Genomic DNA, 25,266 nt, shown 5'->3' with positions numbered 1-25,266 from the left:
ATTTTCTTGTGGCATTTTAAATTAATTTATATTTAAATGGGAATAAGCCACAATTAAAGGTTAAAATACGTTTATTGACGTTTCAATTTCCACTTCGGAAAGAACGATTTCCGAAGTGGAAATTGAAACGTCAATAAACGTATTTTAACCTTTAATTGTGGCTTATTCCCATTTAAATATAAATTACATTTACATACGTTTATCCCTGCTCTCTCTGATTCAAAGGCTCCCAGTACGAATTCCTCAAATTAACCTCTTTAATAGAGGTGAGAATATATATCCAACTGCATGGAAACCAACTTTACAAAAAAAAAAACATAGAAATCAAACACGCAACTAAACTGGCGAAGACGACCTGTCCACTGGCATGCACACAAGAAGCGCAGCAAAGTATTGTGGAGAAGCGCACAGCAGCTTAGATATCAGCTCTCTTCGAACATCAAAGAGAAGTGGAACTAATCTGAAATCTTTTTACTTTAAAATCCATTAGAAATGGATTGTGATCGCTATGAATGACAGCTCCAGGGTATGTTTTAGTAGATTTTATGTACTTCTTAAAGTTGTTATCGAGCAAAATGAAGTCAATTTGATTCTCAACAATTTGATCTTCCCTATCTGCAGGTGATTTGCAGTGTTGAAGAAAGTGTTGGCTATTAACAGGTTGTTCTCTACGCAGAATTTTTAAATTTTATCTCTCCTATTGTTACTGGTTCCAAGACTGTATGCTCCTATATTGTCTCCTTCAGCACCAGGCCAAGGGGGTTGACTCCTTGGTGTTAAAGTCACCCATGATTATTATCACTAAAGCATGGAGAAATTAGACGATTTCCTTAAAATTGCCGATCGCTTTGGTAATTATCACCCACACGTAGCGTCAAATGGTAAAAAACATTTCTTGAACTAACCGCCGGTTTTGCAGTCAGTATCAGGCCGAGTCGTTCCATCGGCCTAACAAGACAGTCGTGTCTGAGTTAGGGGTTGAGGCATGCTCCACCACCATCAATACTTTTGTGGTTGCTGTTAGAAGACATCGTTTTCGATGGCGGGTGCTATCATTCTATTGGGGTAAAGTACAACCTACACAATTTGTTACAAAAACTATTTCCTGCTATATCAAGTACCGTTTACTGGTATATGCATTTTGTTGCTGTTATATTTAAATACGTTCACTCATGAACTCTATTGAATCTTGCGCAGCCAATCGAGAGACATTTTAATATTTATTTGGAACACTTAAATTCAACTTTATCAGAACATTTTACGTTTATTTAAACACGTTTTTACTATATTGTATAATAATTGTAGTTTTATTTAACCATTTGTACCTATATAAAGTTTTTGTCTTATATACAAAATCGTCCCATTGCGTTACTATATTTATGTGGCAATTAGCTGTTAAAGTCATTGGTCTTTCCTTCCGTATCATATTTTAGCATACTCCTGATTTCTTTTGTAGACAAGCGGTTTAGTTTGTGTGATATAGATATCCCCAATTCTTCTCATAATATTTAGTTTTAGAAAACAGCTGTGTTTTATGCTAATTCGTTCAACTTTTGTAAAGCAATCTAGGGAGAAAACCAGCGAGTTCTATATTGAACATATATATTCATCCTCTCTTTCTGATGGGTTTAGATGTTATATAAACGTCATCGTATGTTCAGAAAGCAACAATTATCGTCTCCTTTTGCCAGTCGCATTATTTCATCTATATTATAAACTTTTCATTTTTTTCATCTGACTTGTCACTTGTTGGAGTATAGACCTGAATAATATTTAGGTTTCTATAGGTTGTTCTTAATTTCAACATTGCTACTCTATCATTTACAGGGATGAAGTCTATGACTGACTGTACAATTTTGTCCGATATTAATATAGCGGGTCGGTTCCTGCTGAATAATAGATATAGCCATCTTTTGTTTTTTGTTTTCCTGGACCAGACCATCTTCACTCATCCCTAAGATGTCTATTTTCATTCTTCTGCTCTCAGTATTTGTAAGTTTCCCGGACATGAATAAGCTGCGTACGATCCAGGTGGCAATGGGTACTATCCTGTCATATATTTGGATTCTTGATCCACTTCCTTAGACCTCAATAGTAGTTGACGGGGAGATTCTTCGCACCCTCTCCCCATTTAAGGGGTGCCACGGACTAAGAGCCATTTTCTTGTTTCTGCTTCCGTCTACCATTTAGATTTGTAGAAAATATATTGGGGTGGTTTTCCTGTTGCTTTCCCCGTCGCAATACCACAACAATTAAAACTACTCCAGTCATTCTTGTAGTATTTCAGTTTCAAGCCGGTACGTGAACAATTCCTTTGCGCCTTGAGCTGGTTCTGATTTTTTGGTCTGATAAATGTTTCTCTTTCTTTTTTGAATTCTTTTAAAAAATTATATATATATATATATATATATATATATATATATATATATATATATATATATATATATATATATATAATGCAATGTGACAGTATAGGATAACAATATTAAAAGTTGTCCGCATAATGAAATACTAATAAACACTTTTTTCTGTATCCTAAACGATATTGTATACATACATTTATTTATACATTTTAAACAATAGTTTTAAATTTCTAAAAAGTAACACTTTTTTACCCACATATATATTACAATGACTAGTATTACATCTATTGGTTTTGGTACCTTGATTTTAACCTGAGATATACTGTTTATTTACCATAAAAGCGTAATAAAAGGTTGACCAAAGTGATCAATCTGTATTACGCTTAAGTTAATTATAGATTTTTTTCCTCCGATTGTTTGATGGTTTAAAATATTCTTAGAAATGTTTATATCTTTGTTACTTACATCAAAAAATTCAATAGAAATTTGATAAAAATTACGAAAAAATAAACACTAATTTACACTATGGATAGAAATGAAATTATCTGCTCTTCAAGAAATTAATGTCTTTAAACAATTACAATAATTATAAACTGTTTATAATGGATTATTGTATGAAAAAATTTTAACTCGTTTTTAAAAAATAAATTCATTCATTTATAACTCGATGCGAATCTTTGATCAAATCTTTAGCTTTGGCTAAATTTCATAATTTGGATAGAGACGTAGTCATCGAACCAATGACTTAGCGAGAACTGTAAAATCGCATTCGGGACTGTTGCTTTTGTGCACATGACATCACAGGTTTAAACAAAATAAATTTAGACAGAATAAATCAATTTGTACAAAGTGTAACTCCAGCAAAAAAAGGCAAAATAGAAAAATCTGAAAAAACATTTGCTGGGCCATCGAACATTGAAGGTGTAATGCTTCGGAAGATGAAGATGTAAGTGAATATGAAGATAGTTAGAAAAATCCTATACTTTATAATCAAGCTGATTTAGATGTTCTTGTTCGAGATCTTAATCTTCCAAAAGATTCAGCTGAACTGCTCGCTTCAAGATTAAAAGAGAGAAATTTGATATTATCAGTGACAAAAATTACACTTTACAGGAAAAGAGAACTAAAGTTTGTAGTTTTTTTACAAAAGACGACTCTTTAGTGTACTGTCATAATATTAAAGAATTTGTAAACTTCTTCAAAAAATGCTTATACAATGCACATGATTGGCGGCTTTTATAGATGTTTCAAAAGAATGCCTTAAAGCAGTTTTGCTTCACAATGGTAATAACTATGCAGCTGTTCATATTGGTCACTCGACCATACTTAATCTTTTGGGCGGCTTACAGTCTGGGTACATTAAGTACCCTTGTTTTGGGATAGTCGGGCTCGAGAAAAACATTGAGTTAAGGAAGAGTTAAGAGAGCAACCAAAAAGATCGGAGTGGGCAATTGGTTCGAACAACGTTCTAAATCAAAGTCTTGTTGAATACATTGAAAGAAAGAGCTTATACGAACTCTTTATGTAAAATTAGGATTATTGAAACAATTCACAAAAGCTCTTGATAAAGATGATGAGTGTTATCAACATCTTCGATCTGAATTTCCTAATTTATCTGCAGCTAATATTGAATCTATTCAACCCAAACCAAATTGTTCAACACTTGGTTGCCCAAGCCATTAAAAAGCTTAAAAATAATAAAGCACCAGGAACTGATCAAATTTGTAGTGAGCTCCACAAAAATGGTGGCGACGACCTGCTACAAGCACTGCATAAACTTTTACTTCTTTTCTGGCAAAATGAGACCATGCCCTATGAATGGGCGATCAGCTCCAGTGTGACAACTACAGAGGTATAACTGCTTACAAAATACTAGCAAATTTTTTCTATTTGTCTGGCTACAAGTTTACAGTTAGCATAGTTGGAAAATATCAGGCCGGATTTACTCCAGAAAAATCAACAATTGACCAGATTCATTCAATAAGACAGATCCTCGAGAAAACATTAGAATTTAACATTGAACCTCATCATCTATTCGTCGACTTCAAGGCCGCATACGACAGTGTCAAGAGAACAGTACTATACCGATCAATGCGTAAGTTTGGTATACCAGAAAAACTCATCCGATTAACGAGAATGACAATGTCTACCTTAAAAGCCAGCGTTAGGATACAGGGAGAAAATTCTTGATCCTTCGAGATAAAGGATGGACTCAGACAAGGGGATGCCCTGGCTTGCCTTCTATTTAACGTTGCCTCTGAAAAGGCAATCCGAGACACACGAATTTGAGACGGCGGTACTATTTACAATGGATCGATATAAATCTTAGCATACTCTGATGATATTGACATAATAGGGCGTAGCAAGTGAGATGTTGAGCAATATTTCCTAGAATTGGAAACGGCGGCGAAACAGGTCGGAAGTCATCAACGAAGACAAAACCAAGTACATGTTGGTTAGATGAGGACAAGATAGGTTGGTTAGATAGTACAAGAGAGTTGGTACTGCTTTGCGTCAGTTTTCTCTGTCGCACTGGGGCAGGTATTGCAACAATCAGTCTATATTGTATCATAATTATTATATATATGCCAAAAAACCGTTATTTTTGCAATTTTAGGTTAGTATATCACAGAATCCAGGGCCAATTGGCAATTTGGAGCTAAGATTCGTATTCAGATCAATAATCTACTTTGGTTTAGACTAATTTAGTTTCCATACAGAATAATCAGTGTGTGTGATCATTGTGATCAGAAAGATAGAAAAAATGGTACTCTGCCAGTTATTTTTCAGCTATAATTTTGTTGTCCATCGGAGGAAAAAACAATAATTTTCGTCGTTCATTTGGATTTATGTTAGTAAAATATTTTTTGTACAAAATAAAAGATTGAGGTTGCACGTGATATGTTCAGATTTGTTAGTGATTGGTTATCTGTAAAATATAGTACTTGTAAAGTGTTAGTGTTCTTCTATTTATCTAATTTTTAATATACATATAAAGCGACAACTAGATTATGATGATTACAAACACAAATATCCAACTTACTCCAGCTTCCAAGTTGAAAAAGATTTCTTTGACTACACCTAACGAGCATGACTTCGTAAAGTCTTCGATTTTCTCTTTCGAGTATTTCGTCTGGTGTTGTTGCGGATTTCAGCCTACACAAAGACAGCGGAAATATTTTACTACCTTCAGTCTTCTTTGAGCAATCACAGTGACCCCCTTTACTGAAATATAAAAATGGCATCTCGACAAGAGCCAATTCGTTAACATGGGTCAATAGATTGTAACCTGAGAATAATACAATGCTCTTAAGATGCACACACAGACACACACACTTACATATACATACACACACACGCACACACACACACATTTGTAATTAGTTTTATCGCCTCTCTTTTCCCTCTGTAAGTCAGTATCATATAGAAGACAGACCCGGAGACAGAATATCAGGATTTCTAAGCAAATTTCATCCTTTTTGGAGCGGTTGCTACGTAATTCAGGGACATACGGTGGTGTCAATTTTGTAACTTCTAGAGTAAAAGTAGAAAAGTGTGAGTTTTGGTTAGGAATCCTGTCTTTATTTCTTTCGAGTTTGTCTTTGATTTGACACTGCCTGATGAGGCTCAATAAAGGCGAAACATATGGCACTGTGAACAGAAAACTTTTAGTGAGAAAAGAGAGGCATCTATACATTTTAGTGCACGATACGCCACTTTCTTAATAGATTAAATGAGCAGAATTTTGAGGAAAATTGTTCAATCACGTGCCATTTAGAATATTAAGTTTGTTCCTTTCTTTTCTAGTGTAGCACTTTCGAGTGTGGTTGAGTGCTACACTGGCTAGTGTCAAACGAAAATCATAGCTGTGACACTAAACAAAGGAACGTTCTAGGGTAGTTTGAGTTGCGCTTCAAGTCAGGTTATTTTACTAGTTGTTTAACTTTAGATATTTTGTTTGGTTTTCTTCTATTTTCGATTTTTCTTCTTTAATTTAGATAAACTTTATTATAATTAGCTAGCTAGCTAAAAAGAAACAGATATTTTTTGTAAACAAACACATCTAACAGCTAAACAGTTGTCAAACTCCGTTGGATAATACTGCGCAAGACGAGTGTAGATAGTCACCCTCTCAGAAGCAGGTGTAGATTTATTTACACTGGTGTTACACTTTTTACGCTACATTTTTCAACAGAACAGAGTGATGAACACTTTGCAAAGCTTAGACAAGGAAAGAGAGTGGAAGCGTAGTCAAATGGACTGATGCCAAAATCGGCACCAGAAGTAGGTATCGGCGACGTATAGGGTATTGTTATAGATTGATTAATTCCTATTTAAAATGAAACATTTTTGTACGATAAATGTTTTATTAGTCTAAAATTCTTAAAAATAACAGGTACAAACGTTTTTTATTTCTAATTTTATAGGCAAAAAAACATCGAAACTGGACTCACTTTGCCAAGGTTTATTAATTGAACGTTACCTGTCCTCTCTCTTTTCTTGCCTAAGTTGCAAAGGAACGACTTAGTGTAGCACATTTACACTTTTTTAAAAGTTGTGCCAGAAAACAAAGGAACAAACCTATTATATACAACACTACCACTACTCTAATATCTAGTGTCAAAATGTAATAACGTAGAGTATGTCTAATAGAGAAAGGTAAGAATGAAGCGGAAGCGAATAATGAGGAGAAACGAACTGGAAGACCATTTCGTATATGATACTGTCATTGTTATAATACAAGACAGGAACACCAGGAGAAATTCTAATAAGGAAAACGGATCCAATACAAAACAAAGCCATCAATAATACTGTGGTAATACTATTGAAATAATGTGCGCATTTTTTTTCGTCACATTAATTCCATTTATAAATATACATATCATTATTAATATATTTCTTATTTCTACTAAAATTTCATAATATAACTTATTGCAAATAAAATACATAATACCAATCTCCCTCGAGCCTCATAAGTTTCTTAACTCAATGCTTAGAAATAACTAATACCAATAACAATTATAACAAAATTACACAATATACAACATTTTATAGTAACAAATTTGTACATAATTTGGATTAAAATAATCCTTAAATGATTAATACCTTACGAAAAACAACAAATATTTCTAAAAAATGTAAAACTTTTTTAATATCCCAATAAAAGATAAAATGAAATAAAAATCAAATATTCTCAATACGACTTCCGCAGTGATATATTCGGTTCGCGAATACTAGTACCAACTGTCTAGTAAATTTAGTAATTCTTTTTTTCGAAGTTGGTGAAATTTTGACGGGCTGGAAATTATTATTCAACCAAGCACACGTGCTCTTAGACAATAGCGTCTATGAGCACGTTATATAAAAGCTGCAAGTGAAAAGTTTTTAATGAAATGAAATGAAAGTTTTTACTAAAAATTAATGAATTACTCATACCCCCATTATTCATGATTATTCGTCCTTTTTCAATGAAAAAGGCCGCAACACTTGGTGCAAAGCTGCAATACTTTACTTGGGCTAATATTAGTAAGAGGTAGGAATATTTGTGTTGTATGTTTCCGCCAATGAATCTGTCAAAATATGCTCAAGTTGAGCGAACCGAGTATAATATTTCTTTATTTTATGTCAATATAAAACCGTCATCCAATTTTGACGTTGATAATAATGCACAGAGTTGCCGTATTGTCGAGAAAGCAAAAAATATAGAGAATTATGAAATGATGAAACTGTAAGAAACATATGAAATGATGTTATTATATTAAACGATATACAGGACGATCAACTTTTGTACCGAAGTCTGTTAAATCTGTTATTAGATACCACAAAAAGTTATTTATAAAAATAAAAGGTATTTATAAAAATTAGTTACGAATATAACATATATAGGGTCTCTCACAACACTGCATCGCATCAAGGATATGTTTTTTTGTAATGTATTCGTTACTGTATTTGTTATAATGACACCATGTATTCCATTACAAACTATTACCTATTTAAATTAAAAATACGCCTCATTTCCTTTTTCCAAGAATACAAAGTTGTTATGGTGTTACAGGTGTAGAGTATATAAAATTTATAACCAAATTTTAACGAACATCATAACAAGTTAACCCTTTCAGTGAATTTGTCCCTCCAGAGGGACATAATGATAAGTACCCTTGAAGTATACATCCGTTATTTTTTGAGGAAAAAATTATATTATTTATTTTACTTGCTTTATTTGTCATAGTTCTAAGGTTGTTATTCGTAAAAGTACCATTTTTACACTTTTTATTGGTTTTTTGTAATGTCCCTCTGAAGGGACATTGTGTCTTGGTGAATTAAAATAATAAAAAATTCTATTTACGCTAGAAATATTTATTCACATAAAAATATTAAAACAAACATTATTTTGAATGAAATTTTGAAAAACAGTTCCTTCCCTTCATCAGACACAGATGGACTTCACATTTGGAACAAAATATATGAGTCTTATTTTTGCACCCCTCCAATTTGCATCTAGAATTATCTTTTTTTTCGTCTACATTGGGCATATGATTGTAGCCGTCATATCTCATTTCTACAAATGGTCTTGCTTCACACTTTTTTTTCGCTTGAACTGGCGAATCCGTGTCACTTGGCCTTCCTCTCTTAGGAGGATTTTTAAACAGTATTAGATGCTCCGATACACGTTCGCGAAATGCCAGAAGATCAATTATCTTATTTTTGTTGATTCCTAAAGCAAGAGCTTGACGTTTGTATTCCAGCCATGAATTCACTAAAGCCTGATCAATTGCATGAAATATCATTCTAATAGTCCATTTTCTAGATCTGACGAATGACCTATAAATGCTCAACAAAAAGTCAACCTTATCCACCCCTCCCATATTTTCGTTATATATTTTTATTGCTTCTGGTCTTCGGACTTGGAGGTAACTACTTGTTTTTTTTGTCCCATCTAGTACAATAGTCCTCTTTTCCGATTCCAATGAAATTGGACGCTGTGATAACCGATGTGTTATCGTACCATTTGGTTATTACAATTCCGTCTTTACTAAGTGCAATAGAAGAAGAGCCACGTCCTTTTTTCTTTAATTCTTTATCAGTGGGAAGTTGGGGATTTAAAAAGCGGTTTACTCGTATTGTACCCACTGCAAAAATTGATTTTGATAGCAAAAATTGGAAGAGATGGTAATTTCCGAAATAATTGTCGAAGTAAAGACCATGATTTTCTTCACTTATTCTTTCTGTTAATTGCATGACAACCCAAGCGGCACAGCCAAAATGTTTGTAGACCGGCTTTATTTCAGTAGTGCTACCTTGATATATTAAAAAGTCATACATTATACCACTTTGTCCTGCCAAAACATAAATTTTAATTCCCCACTTTTTCGGCTTATTTTTGACGTACTGTTTGATGTTCAGTTGGCCTTTAAATGGAACTATTTGTTCGTCAACACAGAGTTTAGTTTCTAGAGGAAGCTCCTGACATCTTCTTCTAATACAATCATATAGGTCCCGGACTTTCCAAATTCGATCTGTGTTATTTTCGGGACGGCTAGAAATATCCACTAAATGTAATGCTTGTCTCAGCTTGAAAAACCGGTGTAGGCTAATGGAATCTTTTATTAGAGAAATTCCATAGAGGGGACTCCAATACGTCCGAACTCTCGGAAACTGCAAATTTCCTATTGCGATATGGACACCAATAAACTTTTTTATTTCTTCCAATGTGGTTGGACACATTCGTGGTATATTCTTTTGAGTTATATACAAATTAGTCATATTCACCATCTGCTGCATTATTTCTTCTGGAATATATCTCATGAAAAAAACAATAGGAGGAGGTATTTCATAAACAGGGTCTGGAATAGGTTTATACCACTTAACATGTCTTGTTTCATATGTAACATTATTCATCCATTTAATTTTAGATTTTTCAGTGAGGTCATATGTTTTGTGAAAGTCTTCTATTTCTTGTTTTAGATCATCAACATTTTCTTCTAGTTCCGTTTCATTTTGATTTGGTACTTCTGAGCACGTTTTGTTTACTTCTCTATTTTCTACATCATCTGCAACCGGGACTGAAAACATGTTATCTTTGACAGTTGTGTCTTCTTCTTCATTGTCATACTCCTCGTCAGACAACAACGGAATGTCTGAGTCGTCATCATTTTCTAAATAGTACAAAAGTTCCTGTTCAGTAAGGGGCTTTCTGTTTTTCGACATTTCCTAAAATAAAAAGGATACCATAACTGTTTAAATTTGCATTCAAAATGCAGTAGAAATAAACACACCAAGACACATTAAATGCTACTAGGAGCACTCCCGAATCATAATTTACAATGTATAAACTTTGGAAATCATGATTTGGGATTTACAATGTATATAGAAATGTAGCCATAAGCTCCCTTACTATTAAGAATCAGCAGATTCCGATATCCGACGTTATAAATAGGAAGAAATCAATATTTTTATTATTATTGTAATTATTATGTTTCAATAGTCAACTTTAAATCATTAAATGTAGTAGTTTGTAGAATTTCTCAAAAATTGTAACTTATTTTAGAAATAAAGATTTTTTTTGGGAATATCGACGTTGAAGAAACATTTCTGGCGCTGCGAACAGGATATTTCATACAGAAACATAGTCGTTTCCTGGTCTACATTAGTTTAATGAAATCCTGAAGAACCTGGTAAAAGAGAAAAATGTATTGGAAATCAAACACGATCATCCTTGCGTAAGTTTTTCCTTTCTTTACCATTGTTTATGAGCATTTATTATTTTAATTGAATTCTTAAACATTTACATTGAATTTATTATTTATTGTTTATTGAATTTATATTATTTTACTTCAACGAATTTTTATATATATTTGCATTTATATTTTTGCATATATTTTATGAGTACATTGAATGATATTTCCCAAAATAGTATCGAAAATTTAAGTTTACTATTCGACAATTTAAATTTAAAAATAAAAAGAAATCTACAAACCTCTAAATCTAAGCCTGCATCTAAATTACGTTCCAAAATGCCGATGACCAATAGCGATATTGCTAGCCTTTGCTCAACTCTGCCCGAATTCTCTTCTGGAGACAACCTCTCCACCTTCATCAAAGCAGTAGATAATTTAATAGTTTTCTTAGGCACCCAAGATTTAAATCCGTCCCAAGAATTTATCTTAAATTCCCATATCGTATCTCGAATTAAAGGAGAACCTAGAAATTTCTTAAACTATTCTAATAAAACCAATTGGACAGAAATTCGTCCAGCATTATTAACTAAATACGGAGACAGACGTTCCGAAGACATATTAGTAACACAACTATCCACTACCGTCCAAAAACATAGTGAATCCTACGACAATTATCATCAGAGAATAACTACAAATCTGAACGACTTACTCCAACACATCACCCTAAACGATAATCCCGCGACAGTCACTTTTAAAACTCCATATTTCAAAAACATTGCCCTCAAAACTTTCTGTACCGGAATCAACGAGCCTTATTGCGAATACTTATCGCATTTTGAATTAAATTCCCTAGAAGAAGCCCTTCAAAAGTGTATTGCCTACGATAACCACAAAAATCAACAACAATACATGAACTTCCTTAAGAGCCAACAAAACAAAAAGGCCCCACTCAAAAATAAACCCTATCAATCTTCGAATAATCAAAGATCCACAAACTTCCAACCCACACACTCAAACTTCCAACCCACATACTCAAACTTCCAACCCACGCATTCAAATTATGTGAGACCTTCAACTCACAACACAGAGCCCAATTTTAACTTTACTCCACAACAGAACTATAATTTTCCTCAGAGACAAAATTTCAGTTCTCACGAACAAAATCAATCCTTCCAACGAAACAATGTTCCGAAAAACAACCAACAAAGATTAAATAAATATAAAGCTCTTCGACCCCAACCAAATTTTGCTACTCCAATGAGCGGTGTTCAAACTACCACAACCAGAAACCATCAGCCCATGACGATTACAACTAATAGAAGCCACAATTTTCACATAGACTCAAATGATACCCAATATTTCGAAAATGATTTCGAAAATTACGAATCCGAACAAGAGCCCGATTTGCATGATGAAAATCATCAGGATTTTCAAGCCATCCCGTTAGACGATCATCCACCCCCTGTATAAACCTACATAATATCGAAAGTTCCCCTGGGTTACCTTGCTTCATTACACCCAAAACACATCTACGCGTTTTAATCGATACCGGCGGTTCCCATTCAATTTTAAATCCGCGAGCTCTCAAACTATTTGATAAAAATCATATTTATCGAAAACCTTTTTCGCTAACGTCAATGAAAATTACTTCCAAGCACGACTTAAATATTAAGACGCCACTATTCCTAGAATATGGAATTCCACAAACATTCGACGTAAAAATTGCTGATTTTAGCCAACACTTTGACCTCCTCCTTGGAACTTACGATCTGAAAAGATTCCACGCCACAATTAGCTACGCAACTCATACTTTAACCTTCGAGAATCCTCACGTTAGCATTCCATTTGAAACTTTATACCAAAAAATTCCAGTAAGCGTTCATAATGGCGAAGTTTTATTGCGTGAAAGACACTTTCAAGGTATCAAAATTCCCCATTCTATTCACGTTGCAAAAAACGGCTTTCTAGACACTTTCGACTTACCTATGCCTATGAAATTTAATAAGAGAATTGAAGTTGAGAACTTTTGTAATTATAATATAGCAAAAATTCCAACGACGCATTTTAACGAAAACAAAATCCGTACTTCGCACTTGAATAACGAAGAAAAATATAAAATTATAAGTCTTTGCAAAAAATTTAAAGACGTATTTTACGATGAAAACAAAAATTTAACTTTCACATCAGCTGTTAGACACGAAATTAAAACTAAGGATGAAAATCCAATTTATGTAAAGGGATTTCGGCATCCCAAAGCAATGCAGGAAGAAATAAAAAAACAAATAAATAATTTATTAGATAATAAGATAATTCGACCGTCAATTTCACCGTACTCAGCTCCAGTTTGGATAGTACCAAAAAAAGCTGATGCCTCAGGTCAGAAAAAATTTAGATTAGTAATTGATTATAGGAAGCTTAATGATCATACTGAAAGTGATCGCTACCCACTTCCTCAGATAGATGAGATACTGGATAACTTAGGAAAAGCCAGTTATTTCACAACATTAGATTTAGCTCAAGGTTACCATCAGATTGAAGTTCATCCGGATTCTATTCGGAAAACAGCCTTTTCAGTTCCGCATGGTCACTTTGAATTTTTACGTATGCCCTTTGGTTTAAAGAATAGCCCAGCAACATTCGAAAGGTTAATGGACAATATTCTTAGGCCCTTTATTCATAAGTTTTGCTTCGTCTACATGGACGACGTCATTATTTTTTCCAAGTCACTGCAAGAACACTTAGTTCATATTGCGACTATTTTTGACACTTTCAGAAAAAATAATTTAAAAATTCAGTTAGACAAATCTGAGTTTCTCACGAAAGAAGTTTCTTTCTTAGGTCACGTAGTGACAACCGAAGGAATCAAACCTAACCCAGCAAAAATCGAAGCTATACAAAAATATCCTCTACCAAAAACAGTAAAAGAAATTAAATCATTTCTTGGTTTAATCGGTTACTACCGAAGATTCATACCCAACTTTGCAAAAATAACGTCCCCATTTTCGAGATGTACTCGAAAAGGAGCAACTATCGACCCCACAAATCCAAATTATTTAGAATGTTTTGCAAAATGCAAACAATTGTTAACTAATTCTCCAATCTTACAATATCCAGACTTCGAAAAGCCTTTTGTACTGACTACAGACGCCTCTAATATAGCTATAGGATCAGTATTATCTCAAAATAATCACCCTATTGCCTACTATTCCCGAACTCTAAATTCCGCAGAACGAAACTACTCCACTATTGAAAAAGAACTTTTAGCCATACTAGATTCTTGTAAACACTTCCGTATGTATTTATACAACCAAAAATTCACTGTAGAAACAGATCACAATCCTCTCGTATGGATCTACAAAATTAAAGACCCCACTTCTAGATTAGCCCGATGGAGACTTAAACTAGAAGAATATGATTTTGAAGTTAAATATAAAAAAGGCAAAGAGAATCAAGTTGCTGATGCTCTTAGCCGAGTCCAAATAAATGCCCTAAGCTCGAGTTCAGAATGTGCTGAACCCCCGAATTCAGAATGTGCTGAACCACCCGACAATTTCGACATAGACGATTTCCTTGCCGATTTTGACAACTTACAAAACAGTACTAACACACAACATACATCAGTTGAGAACCCTATCACTGGAATAGAGATTTCACCTGAACCAATTAATTTATCCTCAAACCAAATTATTTTTAAACCAGAGTCAAATAATTTTGAAATTAAATACAAAAGAATTTTTAACAAACACCGTTACACTGTCACTTTGACAAATAATTGGAAAACAGAAATAGCAAATACCTTCCAAAATATCCTTAGACCAAATCAAAAATTTGCAATAACAATCCCTCACGAATTTAGACCTTTTATCTGTAACTATTTTAAAGAAAAAATAAATTCCACAGTCAAAGCAATATTTTGCAATATACTACTTCAGGACATAGAAGAAGAAAACCAACAAATAGAATGCATAAAGAAATATCACGTAGAAAATCACAACGGAATAATTGAAACCTACAAACATTTAAAACAAAAATTTTATTGGCCCTCAATGCAGACAACTATTTCTAATTTTATCAATAAATGCGAAATTTGCCTAAAAAATAAATACGAGCGACGTCCTTATAAACTTCCTCAATTAGGACCGTTGTTAGGTCAAAAACCTTTTGATATATTACATATCGATCTATTCCACTGCAATAAAAACCTGTATCTCACAATAATAGATTCTTTTTCCAAATACGGTCAATGCTATAAGCTCACCGACAAAACTTCCATTTCCATACTAAACAAATTAAGACACTACTTTTCGCACCACAATTACCCAAAAAAGATTGTATGCGACAGCGGCACCGAATTTAATTCCGCAGTCATTAAAGAATTCCTAAATATCCACAAAATCGAAATACATTTTACAACAGTAAACAATTCTTCCTCAAACTCTCCAGTAGAGCGCTTTCATTCAACTCTTATTGAAAAACTTAGGACCTTACAAGCCCAAAATCCAAATGATTCGTTAGATGACATTCTAACACACGCCATTCTTATTTACAACCAATCAATCCACAGTTCCACAGATTATTCCCCGTTCTCAATTCTGTACGGACCCTATGCAGAAGAAATACATTTCGACTTTGATCTTCCGATATACGAAACATATAATCAAAGACATAAAGAAGAACTCCAACCCTTTATTGCAGAACTATATAATAAACAAAAACAAAAAAGACAACAACTTTTAGATAGACAAAACGAAAATGCCGAAGATATTCCGGAAATAGACCTTACAAAATCCCTATATGTTTCTAAGAAAAAACATAAGTCCAAATTACAAGCCCCTTTCTCCACTATTCATCCAGAAACGCAAGACAAAACAAAAATAATCGGTAAAACAGATAAACAAAATTTAACAAGCACTCACCTTAAATATGTAAAACGAATACGAAAACATGTAGATAAACCTACTCAAGACCCAAATTTTTCACAGGACAATCCTCGCCCTGGTCCATCCACTCAATATTCAGGAGATTCCGAATAATGGTTACTATGCTGAAGAGATAGGCAAATCAAGAGAAATCTCCCACTATCACAGACATTTTCTTCACATTCCACTAGACAAATTATCCGACAGTATTGACGCTAGTCCGACAAGCTATTTCAAAGATCACTTCAAAAATGCACCTCTCTCGCTACTGTACTCCCAATACACCCACATACAAGAACAAACAAAAGACGATCTACACAAGATTACGCGAAAACAGAAACGCGGACTTTTTAATTTTCTAGGTACAGCCATCAAATACGTGACTGGAAATCCAGACGACTCTGACTTAGACTTGTTAAAATCACACATAATCTCTTTAGAAAATAAACAAAACGAAATCATAAAAAAATTTAATAACCAAATATCTTATGGAAACTCTTTTAACACGAGATTCGATAAACTTTTAGAAAAACTAAATTCTGATAATTCAATTCTCATATCTGCACTCAACAAATTATCAGCTGATTTTGACAGCTATATCATTCTACACAACGAGATAATAAATCTCCAAAATATAAACGAATTTCTAATGAAACTTATAAGAACCATTACTTTATCTGAACTTAATATCTCTAATATAGAATTATTCACTTTAAAGGAAATAATAGACCTTAAAGAGAACCTTCTCAAAATTTATCCCAGAAATTCAATTCCCAATAGTAATGAACACCCTTATGAACTTATAGAATCAACAAAAACTTTAGTTTGTGTAACTTCAAATACAATGCTCATAATAATTAAAATCCCTATACTCCATGAAATTCCTTATACTACCTATAAAATCTATCCCATTCCAAACAAAGATCATGTTATGATTCTGCCACCTGCAAGCTACTATACAAATAATAAATGGTTCAACACTTGTATAGGACAAGGCGATAACATAGTTTGTTCCAACTATGTACAATCCAAATGTAACATACCCAATGTAGATAATTGCACAAAAACATTAATCACAGAGAACTTTTTCCAAGAAACCAGCAAAGTCATATTGCTAGGAATAGTTCACCCAATGAGAATCCAGCAGATAGAAATTAATTCAACCAGCCTCTTGACGACAGATGTACCAATAATGATTGAAGGTATCCAATTTAATAAAAAGACGTCTCAAGATATTTCCATTCCAAAAATTGTTCCAATAAAATTAATACCAAACCATGAGATGAAAATTGAAAAATTAACAATCCCAGAGACACATGGCCAAATTCAACCAATAGATACCATAGAAGTACTACCCGATTATCCATAGGACTGAGCACCACTTCTGTTATAATATTTTTAACTATTTTAGCTTTCCTAATAATCTTCCTAATTAGGAAAAGAAAACGAATTTCCAAAATCCTATTTGGAGAAAAATTGCATCCTGCCCAGATCCAGATACTAGACGAGCTGATAGCCGAAGTAACCAAAACTTCGAGGACGAAGTCCCAACCAATGGAGGGAGGAGAAATGTAGCCATAAGCTCCCTTACTATTAAGAATCAGCAGATTCCGATATCCGACGTTATAAATAGGAAGAAATCAATATTTTTATTATTATTGTAATTATTATGTTTCAATAGTCAACTTTAAATCATTAAATGTAGTAGTTTGTAGAATTTCTCAAAAATTGTAACTTATTTTAGAAATAAAGATTTTTTTTGGGAATATCGACGTTGAAGAAACATTTCTATATACATTGTAAATTATGATTTGGGAGTGCTCCAAGTAGCATTTAACGTGTCTTGGTTTGTTTATTTCTACTGCATCTTGAATGTAAATTTAGTAGGTATAGTAACGAGTACCTAAGTCAAAAGGTCCAAATCATAAAAATTACATACAGGTTTTAAAAACTTCATAAAAAGAATAGCACTGATGCATTATTTATTTAACCATAAAGTCAGTTTGTCCCTGCACAGGGACATAACAAAAATACCACCTCTATAAACACCACACTATCTTTAAATGCAAAACTGTTGATAGGTGTAGCAAAAATAACTCTTATACTTACCAACTTGACAATATTACAGTTGTTATTTGTCAAAAAACCAGATTTTTACGTAATTATTTATGCACAAGTTTCACAGCACAGCAAATATAATTGAAACGGCTGACTTATGTCAATCGGAAATCGTTTGAACCACGCCCATAGGCGTACGCAGTATTTTAAATGATTTAGAAAGGTTGTCGGTTGCAAGGTACAATGTGTTTTCAGCGTTCAAAAAACACAATCCGTTCATTAATTAATATTATAGAAAAAGTTGTCCCTCTGGAGGGACAAATATACTACGAGGGTTCATTTTTTTAAATATAAGTGGAACTGAAAGGGTTAAACGCTCTGTATAATTGAAAAGCGGTACAAAAGCAACGACCTGTTATAGTCACAGATTTTGGATGATTGTCAACATTAAAAAGATAATTGATTTTTCTTCTTCTTTAAGTGCCATCTCCTCGACGAAGGTTGGCAATCATCACGGCTATTCTGACCTTCGAGGTAGCTGCTCTGAACAATTGCCTTGAGCTGCAACCAAACCACTCTTTCAGGTTCTTCAACCAGGAAACGCGTCTTCTTCCTACGCTTCTCCTACCCTCTACTTTTCCTTAAATTATGATTCTCAAGATGTTGTATCTTTCGCCTCTCCTCGCATGTCCGAGATATTGCAATTTCCTTTCTTTTATTGTATTTTCCATTTCCCTCTCTCTGCCTATTCTCCTTAACACTTCTGTATTCGTGATTCTATCTACCCATGGAATCCTTAACAATCTTCTAAATGTCCACATTTCAAACGCGTTAAGTCGATTTATTGTATTCCGGTTTAATGTCCATGATTCATCTCCATAGTAGAGTACACTGTGTACATAGCATTTAGTTAGCCTTATTCGTAGGGCCAATATCAGATCTTTGCTGCATAAAATCTTTTTCATTTTCACGAAGTTGGCACCTGCTTTTTCAATTCTGACTCTTATTTCTGCAGTATAATCGTTATTTTCTGTGATTATCGTTCCCAAGTAAGTATATATTTTTACTCTCTCAATCTGCTGGTAGCCTACCGTTAATATTTCGTTTTTATTGTTGTTCTTGCTAATTTTCATGAATTTGGTTATTTTGTTAATGTTGTTAATTAAACTTCCGTTCACTTGTATGCCGACTGTCTCGTTTTCCAAAGGTTCTTGTATGATTTCTTCAGAATAAGCATTAAACAATAACGGCGACAGTATGCAACCTTGCCTGACCCCTCTCCTTATCTCAACTTCTTCTGACACGTCTCTTCCAATTTTCAATCGTTGGCTGTAGTATAAATTTGATATCAATGTTACATCCCTCACATCCAGATTCGTGTTTTTGGGTACTTCTATAAGTCGGTCATGTTTTACCTTATCGAATGCCTTGTTGTAGTCTATAAAGCATACATAAAGATCTCGATTAACATCCAAACATCTTTGGGTCAGCACGTTAAGAGAAAATAGTGCCTCTCTTGTGCCCACTCCATTCCGAAATCCAAACTGGGAATCACTAATATCCATCTCCAGCTTAGCGTGTATTCTATTATGGATGATTTTTAGCAGGGTTTTTAAGGTATGTGACATCAGAGTGGTCGTTCGATAATCATTACATTCTTTGGCATTTACTTTCTTTGGTAGACAAATAAATGTTGATGTCAGCATTTCACGTGGAATGATTCCTGTGGAATAGATTATGTTCAGTAGTTGGACTAAAAGATCTATGTTTTTTTCATTGACCAGTTTTAGCAATTTACTTGGTATTTCATCTGGACCAGCAGCTTTGTTATTTTTCATGGACTTTACTGCATGCATAACTTCTGACTTTGTTATTTCGGGTCCCTCGTCTTTACTCTGATTATCTTCATATGTATCTTCATATTTTAAAATTTTTAGATAAAAAGAATTGTTATTTTCATTGTAGAAGGTGTTCGAAATGAACTCCCATAATGTCAACACATGCTTAAAAATGGTTGAGACTAGGACAAATTATACCAAATTAACTTTAGTTTATGATGGTGATATAGAATACAGGTCAGTGCTTTTATAAATACCAAACAAATATTTATATTTGAATTTGTGTTTTGACTTACCCTGTATTCGATTTAAAGATTAGAGAAATAAATAATTTTTATGAAATTTGACAATCACTTAAAAACGTTTTCTTTACTTGTTTTCAATTATACATGTTATTGAACTTGTTACAATTTTCATTGAAACTTGGTAATACATTTTTAAAATCACTGAATAACACAGAACAACTTTGTATCCATTCAACTAATAAGTGAAGCGAATTTTAAATTTAAAATAAAACACAGGGTGCTTAATTTAAAAAAAGATCTGTGATGATTACAGTGTTATGGAAGACACTGTATATTCGTAACTAATTTTAAAATGTGAAGTTTACAGCTACCTTCTATTTTCGTATATAACTTTTCTTGGTATCTCTATTATAATAACAGATATAACGACCTTTGTCACAGAAGTTGATCACCCCATAGATGCACTTAATATATGCTTTTTGTATTGTACAGCTCTGAATTATTGTGCAATATATTTGTGCTATATTAATATCAACTGTCTACAAATTGGATAGCCGTTCAGAACTGAGGAGTCAGTTAATTAAAGGTTTTGCTTAGAAACATAACCTCAAGGTATCATCGTGACGCCACAAACATTGCTTATTTTTACATTAAAAAAAACTCGTTCTTTATCAATAGAACGGTCAAATTTAAGATAGTAATAAATAAAGCATATCTTGATATAAATATAAATAATAACTAAAAAGGTATATGTAACAAAAATAACATTAAGCAAAATTATATCAGCGAAATTTATACTTTCGCTTACTTTTACACATTACTTACAAACCTAACCTCAACAAAATATCATTGTGTCGCCACCACCATTACTTATTTTTCCATTTAAAACAACTCGTTCTTTATCAAATGAACTGCCAAATTTAAAATACTAATAAATAAAGCATATTTTGATATAAATAAAAATAATCACTGAAAAGGTAACCTTTGTATACATAACAAACTTAACATAAAGCAAAATTGTGTCAGCGAAATTTATATTTTCGCTTACTTCTACACATTAATGAGTAGAGTAACCAAATAATAAATATTGATGTTCCGAAGAGATAGAGGTTGATTACTGTTGATTCTCTAGGAAGCTCACATTTAAAGTAGGCGTAGTTGTTGGGTGTGATTGTAGCCTGCGATAAAAAGATAAATAATTTAGCTGTGACCAACAGTGAAAAATAAAAGAGTTTTGAAAAATTTCTGCTATATTTACATGTACAAGGTGCTTCACCTTCACCATGATGTGACTTTTTCAGATGTTGACGTACGAGGACTACCAAGTGAAGATTCAGTAGTACATTTTCTCTTTTTACATTTTCTCCGAAAACAAAACTTAAATTTTTAAAGAATACGTTTTTATTTCTGTTTCACCTTCATTCTAATACATAGATTATTGAGTTAGGTTAGGATAGCTGACTGTCTCGACAGATCTAAATATAGTCGTCTTCATCGAACGTAAACGTTCAATATGTATCTATTTCTGTGTCAGGGTCTGGCACATATGTTTTGCTTATGTAAACTGTGTGTTGTAGTAAGTGGGATAACAAACAATTTACACAAACAATTATTTCTACAAGAGCATTATGTAAGAATCCATCCAATCTTATTTGTAACTCAAGATTGACTTCGTAAATCTTGAATGACGCAACATGATTTTAGTATGAAACATATAACCATGTTAATCGCCAATATTCGGAACAGATACGTGGATCGTAAGAAGAAGAAGAAAACAGCAACAGTTACTATCTGGTTCCTTCGTAGCTCTAAAGTGAGCTATTCTTCCTTGGTGAGTCAGGCCTTTTGTTTTTCACCGATTGAAAATATGTGGAACACCTCAGGTAGAAAATTGGCTCCACTTAATGGTTTAATAACGGATAGGCGTCGTCTGATATCTCAAGTTAATTATTTACTTGTGACTTATCTCCTCAAGAACACTATTTTTGAACTTTTCAATTGATCACCTTTTCAAACTATACTTGGAAAGTTAAAAAAATGTATTAATCTAAGAGGAATCCCAATTGAGTACCAAAATTTCCAGAAAAAAATTTGGGGATTGTTTGGAAAATTTTTATTATTTTGGTTTCCTGTTTTTAATATTTTCGATTTTTAATTTCATCATGACCGAGATGGATGCAGGTGACCAATGATAGGAAAAAAATGGAAGAGAAGAAGAAATCTTCTATGCCTGAAAAAAAGGATAGAACGCGTTTATATACCTACCAAAAATTGATGACAATGTTCAATTAATATTACACTTTCAATGTCACAGTCTATTTTCTATTTGTCTCAAGGTTAACATTTATTTTGTGGTGTTATTTTCTATAATTATATGATAGAGCAGTCAATCAAGAGTATGGTAACAAAATGTAGGTTATATAGAGGAAACATTAAGTGATTTGTTCTCTTCATAAGTTCTATAAAGATGTCTGCATAATTAAAAAAAGGCAGTTACTTACAGTTAACGGTAGTCTTGAAATCTAGATAAATGCACAAGCATATTAGGATAAAAGTCTCGTGCTGGACTACTTGGTGGAATTTTCAGATACTGACTTGAGCATACATCAGGGAACATCTACAATTACCTTTAACACTTTATTTTGGAGATATTGAATGTTCAGAATTAAACTCTTTTTTAGTAAAATGAGAAGTCTTCATTGCGTTTATGGAGAGAAACTACAGAACAAAATTACCTGGCTCAAAAAATTAAAGAAGGATATTATTAAAGGATAAAAGAGACTATGTTCTCTCCAAACTAGACTCCGACACAAGAGGGATACAATGGACGTTAACCACACGCCTAAGCCATCTAGAATACGCGGACGATATCTGCCTATTAGGTTAAAGGTTCCAAGATCTGGCTTACCAATTGGAAACACTTTCCACTGAAGCCAATAAAATAGGTTTGAAAATCAATATTAGTAAAACCAAGTCCATGAGAATAAACGCAAGGAACAACACGCTATTTACTATCGACAATATGCAGATTGAAAATGTGGAAAACTGTCATAACAGAAAGTGTCATAACAGAAAACGGAGGTACAGAAGACGATATTCGTATGAGGATACGAAAAGCCCAACAAGCTTTCAGCACGCTCAACCCTGTTTGGAGATCTGGCGAGTATACTACAATGACAAAGATCCGAATATTCCGATCAAATGTCATGTCTGTTCTACTCTACGGATGTGAAACCTGGAAAGTGACAAACACCCTCACAGACAAACTGCAGGTCTTTGTTAACAAATGTTTACGAAGAATTGTTCGTATATTCTGGCCTAACACCATCAGAAACGAAGATCTGCTACACCTGACCGAACAAAAGAGGGTACAAAATGAAATTAAGTCCAGAAAGTGGGGTTGGATCGGTCACACACTCCGAAAAAATAGTTCCAGTATCGCAAAGACTGCCCTAGAGTGGAATCCCCAAGGGAAAAGAAAAAGAGGTCGCCCAGCACAAACTTGGAGAAGATCCATCATGGACGAGATAAGAGGCCAAGGAAAGTCTTGGAATGAGGTGAAGACCTTAGCGCAAAATAGAACCCGATGGCGCGTTTTCACTAAAGCTCTATGCTCCACATATATATATATATATATATATATATATATATATATATATATATATATATATATATATATAGATATATATATATATATAGATCTAGCGGTTAATGAGAGCTCCGTACTAAAACGGTATTATACTAACTCCAGGCGAATATACACCGTGTATATTATTATCTGGGTAGCGCTTTATGTGGACTCCGACCAACACGTCGGATTAAGTGGACTCTGTAATAGGTTAAAACACTTTTGGGATCCGTATACATTTCTTTGCGTACCCAACTAAACTCCTCCGATGTTGCCAATAATTTGATTAGTCGTAGATTTTTAAATTTTACAGCAGGTACGTTTTGGAACTTCAAATTTATTTAAATATCAATCAATTTAGTCATCGAGAAATTTCACAAATACGTACTTGGTTAATGTAGTTAAATATTTTAATAATTATAATTTATATTACTTGCTTTAATTATAGATAAACTGAAATTAGTGTCTATTATAAACTTTGAATAGGCAAGTGTCCATTTTTATGTACTAGAATTTTTTTTAATACATTGGCACTGAAATATTTATTATATTATAAATGTACTCTCCGATGTTTCGATTGCTATAGTGTATGACTTACAATATTTGTTTCATCAAGCAGTAAAATTTAAATTATAATAATTTATAAATCAATCTTAAAATTATAATTTTTTACTGTCTAATTTAAATATTTCGATTTTTTAATGTAGGGAATTCAATATACTACTATACATTAGATACACATAAACACATAAATATAATATTTCGGTATCTTATGGTATAATTTTAGCCAACATATCTATTACAATTACATATAATATGTTCGGCCTTATCGTTTTAAATACTTTGTCGCTTGTGCAAGCTATCATTGTTTTCAATGTTAAATCATTGTTTTTTGTATCTTGCGTTGTCAGGCATATAATTTTTAATTTAGAAGTACATGTATGTATAATATTCTTTTTTCTGTCACTTGGTTTAAATATAGTACACTTACATTCTTCTTGCTTATTTATTTTTATTCGTAATACTTATAAAGTATGTAATAACGTACCCGTTGTTGCAAAAATCAACAACGGGTACGAAAGATATCAGGTATTAGGGGTAGTATTTGTCAATCGAAATGCCGCTTACGACATATTAAATTAGAGAAAATTTCTCCAAAAATTCTATGACGTCCCCTTAGATAAAAACATCACTTGTTTTATTCACAATCTAGGTTAAATTGCTCTCTTCTGTTGATTCGCTTGTATTTGTTTTTCATTTTGTTGATTTTAAGTAAAACATTTTTCGTGTTCTCTTCACTTTGTTGAAGATGTCGCAGACGGGAGAGAGTTTCTTATGAGATCAATATCATTATCATATGATAGAAGTGCTTGGTACTTTGGGCCATTAATGGATTGCATTTTAAATAGGCGATTTCTATTTTAGTGAGCTGTTCTTTAATTTTTTGAATATTTGAATTGAGAATCTGTATATTATTCGACTGTTTTATAACAGTGTTTCTTGTGTTATAGAATATAGTGCTGTTTATATAGTGCTG

At 33.1% G+C, this 25,266-nt stretch overlaps 1 protein-coding gene across 4 annotated transcripts in view; it reads right to left on the bottom strand.

Moving 5' to 3' along the window:
* Window positions 1-654: 654 nt before the first annotated feature.
* PGAP5 (Per1-like protein PGAP5) overlaps window positions 655-25,266 on the bottom strand; it is a 40,320-nt gene continuing 15,708 nt past the window's right edge. The window contains exons 6-7 of one of the 4 annotated variants that reach the window (XM_072537251.1): window positions 22,603-22,718; window positions 655-5,519 (exon numbers count right to left, since the gene is read on the bottom strand). In XM_072537251.1, the coding sequence (XP_072393352.1) occupies window positions 22,605-22,718 (114 nt within the window). In that variant the 3' untranslated portion in view covers window positions 655-5,519; window positions 22,603-22,604. Of the gene's footprint in view, window positions 5,520-20,151; window positions 21,280-22,602; window positions 22,729-25,266 lie in introns of those variants that run through there. The other 3 variants (XM_072537252.1, XM_072537250.1, XM_072537253.1) reach the window with 3 other exon arrangements.

Source organism: Diabrotica undecimpunctata, chromosome 7, assembly GCF_040954645.1.
Source record: "Diabrotica undecimpunctata isolate CICGRU chromosome 7, icDiaUnde3, whole genome shotgun sequence".
NCBI classification, from domain to species: Eukaryota; Metazoa; Arthropoda; class Insecta; order Coleoptera; family Chrysomelidae; genus Diabrotica; species Diabrotica undecimpunctata.
The sequence above is the reverse complement of the archived record's forward strand: the minus strand, read 5'-3'. Positions and strand labels throughout refer to the sequence as shown.